Source organism: Apodemus sylvaticus, chromosome 7 (genome assembly GCF_947179515.1).
Source record: "Apodemus sylvaticus chromosome 7, mApoSyl1.1, whole genome shotgun sequence".
In the NCBI taxonomy this organism is placed as follows: domain Eukaryota; kingdom Metazoa; phylum Chordata; class Mammalia; order Rodentia; family Muridae; genus Apodemus; species Apodemus sylvaticus.
Genome location: NC_067478.1, coordinates 42,024,515 through 42,042,200, shown reverse-complemented (window position 1 = coordinate 42,042,200; position 17,686 = coordinate 42,024,515). Strand labels below are relative to the sequence as shown.

At 43.3% G+C, this 17,686-nt stretch overlaps 1 protein-coding gene across 1 annotated transcript in view; it reads right to left on the bottom strand.

Annotated features, from left to right (window-relative positions):
• The window catches only part of Me1 (malic enzyme 1), a 116,479-nt gene that overhangs the window by 10,788 nt on the left and 88,005 nt on the right, over positions 1-17,686 (bottom strand). Inside the window, exons 10-12 of the mRNA XM_052187704.1 lie at positions 6,356-6,461; positions 4,838-4,980; positions 3,206-3,379 (exon numbers count right to left, since the gene is read on the bottom strand). Coding sequence (XP_052043664.1) covers positions 3,206-3,379; positions 4,838-4,980; positions 6,356-6,461 — 423 coding nt within the window. The remainder of the gene's footprint in view (positions 1-3,205; positions 3,380-4,837; positions 4,981-6,355; positions 6,462-17,686) is intronic.

Here is a 17,686-nt window from a genome sequence, read left to right as displayed (position 1 = left end):
CCTCAGTGTCAGAGAGTTTAAGAGCAGCCTTGAGGCTGGCAGGACTGCGCAGCAGGAAGAGTGCTTACTTACATGAGCATGAGGTCCTGAGGCACTGTCCTCAGGTTGTGGGCAAGGCTCTGCAGCACACTTAGACAGACGCCCAGTGCTGGGGAGGCAGAGACAGGTAGAACCCTGGGTCCTGCTTGTCAGCCAGCCTGGCCACATCAGCAAGACCCAGGGTTAGTGAGAGAGACCTGCCTTAAGAACTCAGTGAAAAGCAAAAAAAATACCCTAAATCGACTGTGTATGTGTGTGTGTGTACGCGCGTGTGTGTGTGTGTGTGTGTGTGCGTGTGTGCGTGTGTTTGTGTGCATGTGTGCACGTGTGATTAAGAAACATGGAGAGCGAGTAGGGTGTTGTGTAAGAAAGGAGAGCTGTGATGACGCAGCTCAGAGGAGACCAGCAGTGAGAGCCCAGTTGCCATGGCACCCGTTTCTTTTCCTTTATTTGGCTCTGCTGTTTCACCACACAGCACAAGCTGACCTGGAGCTCTCTGTGTAGCCAAGAACGGCCTTAACCTTGAAATCCTACATCTAGATCCAACCCCCCAAATGCTGGGATTACAGGTATGCATGAGACACCACACCCATTTATTTTTTTCTTCCAAAAAAGAAAAAAAAATTCTGGGAGGGGAGGTGTCTGGGCGTCATCATGTAACTCTGGATGACCTAAAACCTGCTATGTACACTGGATTCTTCTTGAATTCACAGAGATCCACTTGGTCCTGCCTCCAGAGTGCTGAGATTAAAGCCCGGGAACCTTTGGCAGTGATCAGTTATTACTATTTATGAAATGAGAAATAAAACGTATTTACCTGACATTGTCACTAGAGGGTGCTAGAGTTAAAGCAAGAAAACATGGGCTAAATTATTATGATCATTTTCTGTTTTCCTAAAAGAAAGTTGTACTTTTCTTTATGTAAAAATTAGTAAATATAACTGAATTTGTCAATATTTTTTGATCTAAAAAGAAACAAGCCAGACACATCAACTGTCCTACTTTTAACACTGCTAAGAAAATGCCTGAAGCCATAAGATGAAGAATTGACAAACGGGATCTCATAAAATTACAAAGTTTCTGTAAGGCAAAGGACACTGTCAAAAGGACAAAACGGCAACCAACAAATTGGGAAAAGATCTTCACCAACCCTACAACCGATAGAGGGCTAATATCCAATATATACAAAGAACTCAAGAAGTTAGACCCCAGGGAACCAAATAACTCTATTAAAAAATGGGGTACAGACCTAAACAATTTTCATCTGAAGAAATTCGGATGGCTGAGAAGCACCTTAAGAAGTGCTCAACATCATTAGTCATTAGGGAAATGCAAATCAAAACAACCCTGAGATTTCACCTCACACCAGTCAGAATGGCTAAGGTTAAAAACTCAGAAGACAGCAGGTGTTGGCGAGGATGTGGAAAAAGAGGAACACTCCTTCACTGATGGTGAGATTATAAGATGGTACAACCACTATGGAAATCAGTCTGGCAGTTCCTAAGAAAACTGGACATGACACTTCTGGGGGACCCTGCTATACCTCTCCTGGGCATATACCCAGAGGATTCCCCAGCATGCAATAAGGACACATGCTCCACTATGTTCATAGCAGCCTTATTTATAATAGCCAGAAGCTGGAAAGAACCCAGATATCCCTCAGTGGAGGAATGGATACAGAAAATGTGGTATATATACACAATGGAGTACTATTCAGCAATTAAAAACAATGAAATTTTTAGGCAAATGGTTGGAACTGGAAAATACCTAAGCAAGGTAATGCAATCACAAAAGAATACACATGGAATGAAATCATTGATAAGTGGATATTAGCCCTGAAGCTCTGAATACTGAAGATACATACATATCAAATGATTTCCATGAAGAAGGAAGAAGAGGGCCCTAATCCTGGAAAGGCTTGATCCAGCATTGTAGGGGAGTACCAGGACAGAGAAAAAGGAGGGGGGAAAGATAGGAGAATGGATGGAGAAAAGAGGACTTATGGGACATATGGGGAGAGGGGAACTGGGAAAGAGGAAAGCTTTTGGAATGTAAACAAAGAATATAGAAAATAAAAATTTAAAAAAAAATGCCTGAAGTTCACTACTCTCCCAGAGAGAGGCAGGAGCGACCCAGGCAGTGCTCTTAGATCACGCAGTTGACTCTGAAATCTGCCACTGTTCTTGGGATTCCTCTTCACAGTGCAAAGAACACCATGCTTGCTGGAAAATGCAATCAGGTTTCCTTTCGCTCAGTTCAGCTATTATTTGTTGAGAAGAAATTGACAAGTTTCTGGCTCATAGATTGTAACCTACCCAAAACTGGAACACAGTTACAACAGGATCAGCACTCTAGTTATCAGGCCATGGCTTACAAATATATGCATGTACACCCCCCACCCCCATCACAGTCCTGCTGAGGCTTGGGATGCAAAGGAACCTGACAACAACTGCAAGCTCACAGGATCTTCTGCACTGGGAATTATGGCACTCTTTGTCTCTGAGCTGGGGCTCCGTGTTCTCTCCACCAGAGTCCACAAAGCTCTGGCTAAAGTGTTAGCTTGCAGCTGGGTAAAATCCATTCTTAACTGCACACCATTGCCTTGCAGGTGGGCTCTGCGACACCCTGAGGGGCTTTCCTGAAATCCTACTTGGGAGCCGACTTCTCCTATCAGTGGTTTCCTAAAAAATGTCCTCATTACATTTTTGAGTATTTCGGGGGGGGGGGGGGGCACAGGCATGCCATGACACAGGTGGAAACCAGAGACCAAGCTGCAGGAGATGTTCTTCTATGCTATGTAAGCCCTGCGCACTCAAGTCAGCTCATCATATTGACAGCAGCAAGCACCTCTGCCCACTGAACCATCTCAGCAGCCCCTTTCCTGAGCATATGAACATACAATGCCCTGTTTTAATCTCACTTCTGCTTAAAAGCTATGTAGCTTTGGTTTTCTGTACTGAAACAGTAACGAGAGTCACTTCTACTATACTGTGTCAGACTTCAAAATGCCATTATTTAGGAAGGCTCACAATGGAGAAATGTTACTTATCAACATTTGGAAAAAAAATACTTAGCATTCTTCATACTTGACAGACAGCTGTGACACTAAATAAATATATCACCGTGGCATGGTCCAGCCTTGGCATGCACCAGCTCTTCACAGTACCTCAGCCGTGGTGAGGAAGACCGTATCAGGGATGTGTCTCAGTCCACAGGCCACCACCCCAAGAGCAACTCCTGGGAACACGTAGGAATTGTTGCCTTGGCCAGGAAACAGAGTCCGTCCATCTGGGAGAGTGACTGGATCAAAAGGACTGCCGCTGGCAAAGATTGCACGCCCCTGCAACACAGACGCACACTACTGATAAGAGAAGTGGGGTATCTGAGGACAGAACCATCTGAAGGAGGTGAGGAGTGTCCAGAGCTTAACTCCTGGTGAGCCCAGGGGCTGTGCTGTTGGTGTTGCCAAGGGGTCAGGACGGGGTGTTTTTTACTCTATATTAATGTACCCAGGAATGGGCCCCCCGCACAGGAGTCCCTAAGGTCACCACTCTGTTTTGTGCAGTGGTCCAACCACAAGCCCAATGGCCACATCTGAAGAGGCTTCTAACTGCAAACATCTGAAGATGAAGTCAAGAGGCTCCTAGAATTTTCGAGATGGTATGCTAGGTTAGAACATAATGTCCAGTTTCCTGGTGACTGTCAATGTTTTACAATGCAGGGCATTAGGTGAGCTCTTAAGAGCGAGGGGAGGCAGTCACCTACTTCTGACACACTGAAGGCTTGAAGCACAGCCATATACGCTGAACTGGCATTACGTATGTGTATGGCAGGAGTGCTGGGCTAACCAGGACTGTTGACATTCATGGAAACAAAACAATTAATTACGCACTTGCTGGTTCAGGGCCTCCTACATGCAAGAAGTACACTAGATTCTGTACTGCTCAGAGGCCGTGTATTCTCCCTTGTGGATTTAAGGCTATGGAAGAATGTGAAGAAAACTCAATCTGTAGATAAGATCAAAATTAAAATTACTCATGATACTGATCGCCATCCCAGATAAGAGAGAAGAGTCCTGGAGTGGCTCCTTGTCAGAAGCATCATTAGCTCCAGTGCTGAAGGCCTGAAACGCTATTACAAAGGCGAGCCTTCAAGCTCTGGCTCGCATACAGCATCATGGCTTTGTGCTGTGTTTACATTCCCTACTCTATTTTATATTTCCAAAATAGAAGTTTTAGATGCATAAAACTGAATTTCATTTTTGTTATGATATTCTCAAATCTTTGAGAGAGCAAATGGCCTTCTGCCAACCTATCAGTCAAATATATGTTAGTATAAACACAATATAAAATTAACTTTTTATTTTTAAAACACCGAAGTATTGAGTGCCGAGGATTCCATGCCAGTCTGGCTGGGTATCAGCAGAGCTGCCCAAATCCTCCACCCATGGCACCAAAATCCAAACCCAAAATTTAGCTAAGCAAAAATTAAACTGTGGTTTCATTTTGTATACTTCAGTGCTTAGAAACAGCTAAAGATATCTTCATAACCACCCAAAGCTAAGTTCTTTCCCTTTAATTTTTTTATTTTTAAATCTTTCTTTCCAAGTCACTCAAGGAGTACTATCACGAAAACATACAAGGTTGGTTTCTTTACTGAAGATGACAAAAGGGAGTCAACACTGAAGGAGGGTCTGTCACACATCTTTCAGTTCTGTTGGAGTAAGTCTGATGTCAAGAGCAGGTGACCAACTCCTGGGGCACCCCAGGCTCCTGTGGTGACCCACACTGGTGCTCACCTTGGTGACATTATAGCACTGCTCTGCAGAGCACTCGGCTTTGCTGGTCGGATTACTCAAAGCAAAGATGATGGGCCGCTCGTTGAAGTCAGCCATGTCCTTGAGAATTTGTTCTGTGAAAGCACCACCAATTGCAGCAACTCCTACGAAGGAAACAAGACATGGGGGATCAGAACTGTCACTGGTTAGTTCTTCCAAAAGGTCCAGGCCCCCACACAATGAGATGTGGCAGCTCATTTCTTATAGGCCCTGAACAAAGCACAGACTGTTTACACTGAGGCCTAGTGATGAAACAATGTTGCTCAAGGCAATAATCTTTAGGGTCACAGATCAAGTACCTTTATAAATCAGACATGACAGCAGACTCACAAGTCAGAATTGTCAGCCACGAGGAACTGTGGTTACAAGCATTTCTGTCAGGAAACTAAATCATGTCTAATACATTCTCTCTAAGCAATTTTGAGTAGACTGTGGTAGCTATGTCTTTATAAGGTGGTGTTAACTATCCTTTCAGTCCACTGTGAAGCTGAAATAACCTCTCACTGGAAGCAGAATAAAGCAACTAACAAACTAACATGAGGAAGGTGGAAGGTAGTGGGCAAACTGAGGAACGCACTGCACAAGGCAACACTGAAGGCCTCTGTGTAAAGTCGTCTGTGATTCCAGATCATTATCCTCGATATTAACTATTGAAACGTGCTTCTAAGGTGACACTATGATTCAAAGTAGACAAACACAGAAAGGGAACAAACTCATAGCTTTCTTCAAGATGTGAAGCACAGAATTTGAACACGTGACGCTTCTGGGAGGCGGGTTCTCATACAGCTCAGGCTGAGCTCCAGCACTGTCATCCTGTCGTGCACCCCAAAGCTGGGGTGTGAAGGGAGGGGTGCACAGCACCCACAGCCAAATGCCACACACCTACCGTGCACACAGAGAGTCACTTGAGATCTGAGGAAGAATGGAATGATCCATGAAGGGCAAGCCCTGTCTTCTAGGAAGACAGAGCCCCTGGATCTCAGTGTGAATGGTGTACTGTGGCATGGTTCCTCATGGCAAAGCTAATGTCCTGTGGCCTCATGGAAGGCTGGCCTTTGCACCACTATCACAGACCTCTACCCACTACAGTTGGCCTTGCCTTGCCTTGCCTTCCCTTCCCTTCCCTCCTCCACAATCCCCTTCACGATGAAGACAACGAACACCCATCTGTAGGCCCTGCCCAGTGATCTGGGGGTGAGTTTCCAGCTCATTCAGGAAGGGCTGTCTACCTGCGTAAGAAGCCTGAAAAGGGCTTAACTGGCAGACGTTAGCAGGCTGGCACAGCACGGGGCACACACCTCAGCTCAGATCTGGAACACACTAGGAAGGCAGAACTGAAATACATCTCAGTGCCTGTGAGGATCGCACTACTTGAGTGTGTCCATTTTCCTTCTTGATTCCAAAGGTTTAGAATTTTTTAAAAAGCAAAACAATGTTAAATAGGTCAAATTCAAGGAACAAGAGTAGAAAAACATTTACCTATGAGGGCAGTTGGTTTTATCTTTTGAACAATGGCTTCTAGGTTCTTCATTTCTTCATGTTCCTGGGCAAACACTTCTTTCTCTTCTGTGAGAGAAGCCCGCCCCTGAGAAATGCAAATGGAAGTCAAAATATTGCAGCTGTGTGGGCCAAAGGCACAGCTAACATTACACTCACCACCCCGTGGCCCATGTATGCCATCTATTCGTGAAGCCCCTTGTCTAACGGCCACCACATTACTTCACTTGTCCGTCTGGTTTTTCAAGACAGGTTTCCCTGGATAGCCCTGGCTGTCCTGGAACTCACTCTGTAGGCCAGGCTGACCTCAAACTCACAGAGCTCTCTGCCTGCCTCTGCCTCCCTGGAACTGGGATTAAGGCATGTACCATCACGGCCCAGCCTCTCGTATCCTTTCAACGAATATTCAAATGGCGGACGGTGTTCTTGGCAATGGTGGCACAGCAGTAAGCAAAACAAATCCAATGAGCGCTTTGAGTTACAGGCCATGTACATTAGTTGTTATTGTACATATGAGGACACAGGTTCAGAGACTTTGACAGGGATTGGCTGCAGCTGCCTTTCCACTACAGCACAGAACTGCCCTGGAAGAGCAGTTTCCAAATGCTGGATGCTAGACTGAATGCAAACCATCAGACCTGAAGCTCGTGCAATCTCCATGCTTTTAAAGTATGTGCACATGCGTGTGTGAGTGAGTGTGTGCATGGGTGTGTACATGTGTATATAGACATATGTATGAGTTCATGCATTAAGTATGAACTAATAATACTCTATGTATGGAGGGGTCAAATACAGTTTTAGCTGCTGGTCCTCATCTTCAGCCTTGTTTAAGACAGAGTCCCTCTTCACCGCTGTATAGCCCATAACTCAGGTGAGTTGACTCACTTCCCATCTTGCTGTATGAATTGCTAGATTTACAGACGAGCTTTATGTGGGTTGTGGGGGTTTGAACTCAGGTCCACATGATTGTGTGGCAGGCACTTTACCCACTGAGCCATCTCTGCAGTCTAATTGTATTTCCTTTTAAAACCAATAAAGAATCTTAGAAAATGTGAAACATATGAACTCTTTCTTCTTGTTTCCTTCTCTGTCAACAAGTAGAGCAGGAACCTACAGTTCATCAGGTCACCAGGGGCTAAAGGCGCAACAGAAGCATGGGAAGCACTGGGACATTATCAGCTGTGACAAAAGCTCCTGTGAAGAGGACAGTATGCAATTCCAAGCCGTTGTAATTTTGGAACATTTTATCCTAGCCTGCTACAAACTGCGGTTGGGGTGCCACTGCTTTGCACTATAAATGTGACATTGGTTGGGTAGCTTCCCAAAAAGAGAGCACCCCACTGGTTACTGCTGCATTCCAGGAAGCTTCCTCCTCCTTTCCTGCTCCCGTATCGACACGTGCTCCATCTGAGACACCATGAAAACAAACCTCCTTTGCTCATTTACAATCAAACCTACAGCTCCCACTTCACACCCCCTGCAGGGAGAGCAGCAATGTCCAGCCGGGTATTTTGACCCATATTCTTAGCCATTGCGTTTACTTGAAAAAGTATTCCAACTTCTACTTTTATCAGGAACTATCAAGTTGTTCATAAAACTATGTACTTAGTGTGTTTTACGGTTAATCTTATATCTAAAAGAACTCAATCTACAGAAACTTCTTTGGTATTGGAAACAGAATCCTGTTTCAAACACCTGAGAAAATTTAGGTATTAAAAGTGTAGCTATCAAACGATTCCAGTCTTAATTCCTATTCATGAACAGACTGACTCTTTCCTTCCAGTAACACAAGGTGGTTTCAGCCTCACTGTTGAGCTAGGTCTCCAACGCCAATACATTAACTTCAAACTGACAACAAGTAGTACACAGAGGCTAGTTCCAAATGTTTCTTTTGTGTTTGTTGCAAGATTTTAAATTGCTTTTTAATAACATTAAAAAACCCTTGACAATACTGACAATTTTACAGTTCTTATAAAATGTGGGGTCCTTTGGGGTGCTCCTATCGACTGCTCTCGAGCACCCTGTTAACCTGACAGAGGGTTAACTTCATTTGCACAGCTCCAGCACAAGCATTAGGTAGCACATCTATAGGCACAGAAAGAACCAAGGAGCCGAATGATAGGTTTTAGGAAAAAGTAGACATTTGCTATAACAAAGAATGTCTCTCAAATGAGTTAGAGACGTAGTAACGCAGTCATTCCCAATCCCATCCTCCCTTCCTGTGTCTGTACTCTCCGCTGTGTGGCTCTGCAGATCTGTCCACAAAAAGTAGATGATATAAAGCCATGGAGTTATAGCTCAATGAACCCATCCCCAGTTAGAAATAATTCTCATTACACCTGCCTGTAAAATAGCATGGCTTACCCCAGCCTGCATTAAATGTGCTCAGAATCCAAGCACAAAGTGCATCTTACAACAAACACAACATCCAGCACTGTGCTCCAGGGGAGAACGCTGGAGCGTGAGCACTGTTCTGCATAGGAACACTGAAAGATCCTGAGGGGAACCATCAAGTTGGGGTATGCCTTTTCCTTGCCTGTCTCTGGACTGGAATATACAGCTGTCCCCTCAGCCTCGAGTAGAGCTAGTGCATCCACCCGCCCCTTGGACCTTTGCTGTTACTTTTGGTCTGCTGCTGGGCACTGACATGAACAGTATGAGGCAGAGGTGGACCCACGCTGAAGAAGTTAAGAGCCTCACTGCAAAGAGCAACGGCGCTGCCCGCTCTGACCCAGAGAGAAAAAAAGCCACTGTTGTGTTATCACGATGCCGCCATTACGGAGAACACGGCATCAGGCTGCACCACTGAAGCAGCTTTGATACTGACTCTGTATGGTGCCATTTTCTAACCTAACATTACTCCTAATGACTTTAGGAATGGACGGCTCCTCTTTATTTAATAAAATCAATGCTTTAACGATTGTTCTTCCTCCTCAGCTCCCTTCCTGGTAGGTGGTGGCAAATATCATCTTGCCTTATTAGAAAGAGAAATGTACTTCTTGTCATGGAAAAAAAAAAACCAGCAACAACAAAATTTGGAATCATTTAGTAGTTATAGTTTTTAATATCTAAATCATTTCTGAACAATTTCTGAAAGCTATGTGAACTAAAATTCATGGTTAGAGATACCAAATAAAATTCTGGCTTGGGAAGGCATATTTCCTGGGAAAGTAACTCAGCTGCAAGATTTCTAAACAAAACACGATACAATTTTGGCTTACTATTCTCCAGAAATGCATCCTCAGTTGCAGCTATAAAAGCAAGAAACCAGCCTATGTTCTGTGGCCCTAAAAGACAAATGCTACAGAACTCCACGTAGCTCTCAACCTGACCCCTGTGCTCAAGGTCAAAGACCAAGCTTATATCCACCGCATTCCTCAGCATGCATGTCTGTGCAGAGTGTCTGCATTAAACACATCAGTGGTTAAATGGATGCACCCTCACTACACACAGAGACTGTGAGCAATGCACACAATGACGTGGGAGTCACAGGGCTCCTCTGGAAACAGGTGGTCATAGTATTCTGGCTGAGGTGGGGACAGCATGGGAGACCAGAGAGGCAGACCTGCCACAGATGGGTGCTAAGCAGCAGGTAGTAGCCAACTATTATGTGGGTCAACTCCTGTTTGTAGGTGAGACAGAGTCCTTGCACTGGCAGTGTGGACAGAGGCCTTTCCTAGTGCAAATCTGCATCATAAAAACTGAGCCTCCATCTCAGGGATTTGCCTTTTTGGAAGTCTCTACACTTAAGGGAACCTATCTAAGTGTACCACCTTTTCTAACAGAGAAAAACAGATTCCTAAGCTCAGACATCCAGGAATGTTGTAGTCCTTAAGGATGCCAAGGAAATGGCTCCACTGAGAGAACTAAGCAACGAACCATCTGCCTACTGGCACCTTCAGATGCCAGTTTTAATATTTCCAGTGTAAAATGAAAATATTAAAATGTTTAGGAAAGTGTTTAGATGTTGTACTTAAATACCTATTGATTTATTACATAGCGCAGAGCTGGGGTGGATCTCAGGGCCTGAAGATACTGGGAAAATGCCGCGCCTCACTGTTGGAGCCCAGACCGATGCTGCGTCACTCTATGTCCAAATACTGGGAACCTTCCCATGAGGTGCTAGAAAAGTCTGTCTCTCAACATTCATCCTCCTGGACCTTGGGTTGTTTTGGTTTTTTACTTTGTTTTGTTTTAACCGTTTGTTTCTATTTCCCATTTTTAAGGATAGCATTTCCATTTAGTCTGTACTATATACAGGCTTCACCTTCAACGTGAAGGCTGCTCTCCCTCGCTTCTTTGCAGTCAGGAATAACATCGGTACGTTCTGGACGGACGGACGGAAGGATGGGAACTTCCCATCCCACCAGTTACTCAATGGTGTCCTTAGTGGGGAATGAGGCACGGCACGACGGCACCGCCCGCCCCTCAGTGGCTGGCAGAGGTGGCTGGGGAGCATCTTGATCCCAGCACAGCCAGAGTCCATGTCTGTCTACCCTGCCAGATGATCCCCCTGCCTCTCTACCACGCCTGCAGGTCTCCTGGCACAGTTTCTCTTAAAGAGGAGTTTCTTAATTTGGATATATGAAAACAACATCAAGGAGACTTTGTCCTAACAAGTACTTATCTTTAAGTAATAAAATATCTACCCCCAAGAACGTGGGCATGACGGAGCATGTCTGCCACCTCACGATGCAGGAGAGTAAGGTACAAGTTGGCGGCCAGCATGGGCTACACAGAGATAGCCTGGTGAGAACAACAACCGAACTGTGTCTACAAAATTTTTAAAAGTTGGCAATAATGTAAATTCTACCATGTTATTTTACATATTTATGTTATATTTTGTGTAAGCCTTTATTCTCAAATTCCTTGTTGCAATTTTCTTGTTCAATATTGTATCGTGACCTTAAATAATTTTTGTACATAAAAACAGATGTTTAGTTATAGCATCTTTTCCATTCCCAGCTAGAAAGCCTTGTGATTGTAATCTGTCCTCCCAGGCCGATGTTTATCCCTTGCAAACAAGGAGCACCAACTCTGATCACTCGGATGTCATCTTCCATCTTTTACCTCAAGGTAAAAGATGTCCTTAGTCAAAAGGACAGGCAGCCAGCATTGAAGGTGGCAGAGGACCTAAGTCAGTGTTCTCTTGAGGTACCCAGCGGATCGTCCACTTACAGACAGGCAGCAGTACCTCAGCAAAGGCTCGCAAACTGCTTCAGGTATATAGCTTTACATAAGCTGCCGATAAACTAGATAAAAATAGAAATCGATTCCCCCTCCTTTTTTTTATTCACAAACCAAGAAGTAACCATGTGTATATGAAAGGAAAACTAAAAAAATTCTTAGAAGTGATGTTTGAGAGTAGCTTAGCTAACCATACTCAAACTAGTATAAATTGTTATTGCTAAAAATAACCTGTAAAAGAGTTGGGTTATATTAAATATGGACCAGAAAACTGAAAAACAAAACTTGGAATAGCTTCCTGAATAGTCTGAAATGTCATAATCTAATGTTAGGCACATCTTGTAATACAGCACAATAGGCTGTGCAAGATGGCACAAAAAACATCTAGTTGTGATCTACGGTATTGTCCTCATGTCCACAAACCGCAGCCAATATGTTAACAGCTTGTGATAGTCTGTTGTCTAGGACATTACTGAAGAGCAGGAGACATGTTGATATATGGTGAATTCCTGGTACTTTTAAAGCTTTCACAGGATGTAGGAGCAGAGGAGGATGGAGACGAGCTTTGAGCTCAGCAGCGGTACAACTGGGCCGTGGTGCACCCGCCTCTCCCCACTGCAGGGCTCTGAGCCCTCTGACCCTCTCCCACATCTTGCTTTCTCCACCTATGAGTTGGCTGGATCTTTGATGATGGCCAAAAACAGATAAACTAGATTTGAGCTTTTTCCAAAACTGAGAGAATAAACAAAACAGCAATAACCTAAGGAAAAACAGACTCCCAGCCTGGCTTCCAGGACTGACTCAGCTCTAACTCTATCCCTGAGGAAGGCCTCATGTGCCCTTTTCAAAACATTTTAGAGTGTTCTGGGAACAGAGACACAGTTCCACACTGTTGCTTTTTAGCAGTCTGATCAGGTCCTTTCATCTTTTAGGGACTCTTCAATTGGGCCCAAACCAGGATTCATGGCATCGATATAGAAAGGAATTTCAGAACTCATCAATTTGGAGCAAAATTGGAGATTTAATTTTATTTTTAAAAATTATTATTATTATTATTATTATTATTATTATTATTATTATTATTATATGTTGGGGGTAATATGTGTGCTACTTACAGTACATGTGTGAAGGCCAAAAAAAACTTGTGAGAGTTGGTTTTCCCCTTCCAATACTATATGGACTCTGGGGATTGAACTGGGGTCCCCAAACTTGCATTGCAAGTGGCGTTACCTGTTGAGCTATTACACTGGCCCATACTTAGAAACGTTATTAAACATGTTTTATAAGTTTAAGCCTGAATGCTGGGAGAAAAATAGGGGCTTAGAAAGAAAGACATACCATGGAGCATGATGTGGTCTTCCCCAAGAGAAACCACACACCCAGGCATGGACTCTTAAAGGTAAGAGCTGCAGTTGCGTTACAGTTAAGCATATATACCTTCTAGTGGCTCTCAAGTTATATTTTTCATGTTCTCTTTGATAAGTGAGGTTCTAGAGTGGCTCCAGGGTTAGACAAGTGACAACCTGATACAATACAATCAGAGAACTCTTGGACTGAACGAGTTCTGTATACGTCTTTTTCCAGTACCGAGGGCTTCTTGTAAGATTCTTAGAAAACTAGAGTTCATTCGGGACAAGGCTGTAAGCAGCTCACCACTGGGCAGCAGTCTTGCTTGCCAATGAGAGGCTTCAGATGGACGCCTGAGTGAGAGGTTCCTCTCCCGTCTGTCCCCAAGATTTCCCCTCTTTCAATCCTGCCCCAGCTTCCCTCCCAAGTCATGAGGAAAGACTAGCTGGTCTTGAGCATCCGATTTCTAAATGATTAGTCATAACCCTATCAGATATGCTTCTTCACGACATAAGTTTTCGGAAAACTATAAAATGATACATTCAGACAAGAAGAAATGAACACATAAGTTTGTCATCACAGATTTCTGGTAATACTGTTGTGAAATCAACCTGAAATTAATGAAAACATCTATGTACTTGGAACCTCTGATTTCCATAGACAGCGAAGCAAGTCATAGTAACCATCAACACCAACTGAACATCTCCGAACTGCTCCAGTGTACAGCTTTAAATAAGTCTGTCGCTTAGCTCCATGAAAATGGAAAGATGTGTGTTTTATTGCAGACATCTTACTTTATTAATCACAGAAAGAAAGCACTGGCAGGTCTTGGCTATGGATGGCAGAACTTGGCAGAATGTACTGTAACTCTCTAACTAGTAAGACGCATCAATCTCCCGCAGCCCAGTCCTCACGGATTCTTTTCCTGGTGTGACTTACAGATGCTGACTGAACACTGAAAGACAGCCAGGAGGCACGGAACAGTGATATTAGCATTGCTGAAGGGCTGCACTGGACACAAGCAGATCCTAGAGGCAAAAACTAATATGCTGAGTGTTTTCCATGCCACTTTCGCGGTTGGTTTGATGGAATTTAAAGAAACAGCCAGGGTGGGGAAGCCCTGTCTACTGCAGCTGTTGCCTGTAACTTTTCTACTCTAAGTTTCTGAAGTTTTCTTTCTTCCTCCCACCCAAAACATACTCCTATGTTAGTTATACCTGTATATACAAAACATCTCTTTTTTTCCTTTTTTCCCTTGCTATAGGCAGATAGTGGAGTCTTGGGGGCCCCAGATGGGATTTCCAGGTCCTGAGTTGGACCAAGGATACACAGACATGGTAGAAATAAGACAGTTGTTTAATAAAGATGGCATTCCTCAGCAAAGAAGTGTGTATGTTTGTGTGTGTGTGTCGTTATGTAGGTATGTGTGTATATATAATATATAATGTATGAGTATACACATGTGTGGTATATGTGTATATGTGCATATGTATATATATGTGTGAGCATGTAAGCACATACATGTGATATATGTGTGAGCATGTATATATGTGTGAGCATGTAAGCACATACATGTGATATATGTGTGAGTGTGTGTAGGCATATATGCACATATGTGCCCAGTGGTGCCTGTGTCTGTGTCGAGCAGATTGAGCTTTCTGTATTATGATAGGCATTTTTTCTGCATATATTGTTACACATCAGCCTTTGGTAGGAGGGGTTTCCAGTCTTTTACTGTCATGTTGCTTTTGCACACATGCACACACATGTACTCATGCCCTACTTACTCTCTTGCCACACCCATTTCTCCCCTTTCAGGAATAGTTACCTTTCCCCTTCTTTTAGCGTAGTGTTCATAGACATCTGTTTATCCAGAAAACCCAAATTTGATAGCCTGCCTCCTTCCTTTTCTTCCTTACCCCCACCCCCCCATTCGTTTCTTCCTTCTGTCCCTGTACCAAACATATTGGGAATAGTTAGAAATTTCTTTGTCAGGTTGCCTCTTTAATCCCCCAAACCCCTATTTTGTGATGCAAGAAGATGCAATCAGATTAAACATGCTTTTTCAAATATACCTAAGCTATAAGGCTGTAGGAAGTGAACACCACCAATACTAATTCTGCATGTTAAATATCAATAGTCATTATTTTCTGTTACAAAAAAACACATGCATATAATTGAACAGTGTTATTCTTATGAATACCTACAAATGCACAGGTCATCTTTTATTTGAATTGAAAAGGAAGAAAGTAGTCAAACTGGATACTTGTTTCTAAGCTACGAAGTCCCTCAGAGCCATGGAAAGTGTCACCCCTGCTGAGTGGTACAGGACCATTCTCAGATTCTGACAGAACAGGGGAAAAGAAATGCTACACACCTCGGAGTTCCTAGCCCTGAACATATTTTTTTTTTCCAAAAAGAAAAAATAAAGTTATCCCAGCTATCATGAAGCACAGAGCAGGCCTGTGTTCACTCTCTTCTCTTTTCTACAGGAGCTAAGTAACTGTAAATAGAAAAGCACAGTGAAGTAAATTACTTACAATAGAAGAAAATAAAGCTGAGGCCAAGGCACCTCAGCCCAGCCTGCTATAGGAATGCAAATCCACAGTGCACTCTGAGCTTACTGTTCTAAGCACTGGGCTGGCTCATTAGCAAAAGCCACTTAAGGGATGGGCTGGGTGTGGCCAGTCTGTGTTGTGCTCTCTGATCCACTCTGGCAACACTCAGCAGGTAACACTGTGAGAAACTGCTTGCTGGCAGGCCTGTTCCTCACATTATTATTTCTTGTTGTTATCTGGGAAGATTTTTATAGACATGTACATTTAGTAAGTACTGGATTATTTATACTAAAATGTATTAATTTAGGTGATTAAACTGATAGAAATTAGTTCTTACTATAAAGTACTAAAGTAGGGTATTTGAAGATCATCACTAACCTAGTAATTGATCCCAACTATACTAGTACTTGTGTGTGTGTGTGTGTGTGTATAATTCATTAAATATGAGTTATATATTATATATTAATGACATTCTATAGCATAAACTCCTGCACATATGGCTACAGGCAAATGGTAGGAAGGAGTTTCAAAAGTATTCTACTTTAAATTTTATGATTCTTTTAATATATTATAAACAGGCCCATTATAAACTAATAAAACTATTACTGACTCTCAGGAGATATGTAAGGACTAACTCAACATGAAAACCAGCATGCAAAAGAATCATTTAAATTAGAAGGCAAGAGTATGCTAACTTTCTAGCATATATCCCAGGAAAAATCAATACAAGATTTTTAGCTGTTTAATGGCATGAAGCATTGATTATTTGAAACTTAGAATGTCTGTTTTATATTAAATAGTGTACAAGCTAACTATAAGTATACAACAGTCTTTTAAAACATATCTTTATCTTAGCAAGTACAACACACACACACACACCTTTTAACACTGGCAGGTGAAGGACATGAAGAAAGCATTGCTGGCTGGGTCTAACCAACAACTGCCATCATTCCTAGGACTGCAGTCCACAGAACCGAGAGCTTCAGCTCAGCAGACCTATGTTAAAATTATGCTAATAGCTATGCATGCTTGTGTGGATTTCACATTAAAATGTCACTCACGAACTCCTACTATGTGGGCTCTGAATGCTATACATTCCCGAGATAACATGATTTATGTAGCTGCTTAATGTGACATCAAACAATTGTCCCTTCATTCCTCTTTTCAGCTCTGATCTTATCCTCAAGGTCAGTCCTGGATCGCCAATGGCTGACAAGATACTTCCACTGCAGTCTCCACAGGGATCCTGAGCTTGCCTTGTGTGAACCCGTCTCACTGAGTCCCCTCACACTAGCTTTTCCTTCTTCTCTTTACACCTAGACATCTTGGGAGGCCAGCAGACTGCTCTCTACCCTGCACCTCTTCTAGTCCTTCCTTGCGAACATCTACGGAATCAAGCCTCTCCCACTCAAACCTCTGATATTTTTTGTGGATTATTTCTAGTTTTTTTTCCTCACCATACCTCCTCTCAAAGCATCCTTCACAATGCCCTCAGGATGACTGAGAAAGCAAGTGCCTCTGCTCACTCTTTAGGATTCACATGCCATGTGTCACCTGTGTCACTGGCCATGTGGTTCCTTTCCACTCTAACACTCGATGTCTTACCACAGAGGAAGATGCGTGCCGTGTCATCACCAGAAAGGTGCTCATTCATTTGCTCAGTGAACTACTATCAGGTGTGAACTAGTTATGTGTGTGATTGAAGATCAGGAGGGGACACAGGACCCTCAGCTTCTGCCAGGACTCTCCATGGCCTGTCACCACACTTTCCTTTCGGTTTCATGTTCAGGGGAATTTCAGGTCTCTGGAGACTCCATAGTAATTCCAAACTCTTCCTTGTCAACTTAGCCTCGGAAAGGCCTGTGCTGGGGGAATGCCTCAGTCTTCCTTACCTCCACATCTCCCTCATGCGCCATGATACTTCCGTAACAGTGCTTTACTCTCTCTAAGTAATGGTAACTTGACGTTTAACCTTATGCTGTGAGCACCCTGAAATCAAGTACCTTATTACGTACTTACTAGAATCCAGAACAGCTGATTGGCGGAAACTTTCATTCCGTGAACATTATTTCCCAACTGCAGCATTGGTCATGTAACCATGGTATATAATTGCTTATAAGCATTCTGATTCATAGAAGCAACAAGTCTTAGAAAACTTAGACTTGCTGGTGGCAAGGCATGGTGTGCATGCCTTTAATCCCAGCACTCAGGAGGCAGAGGC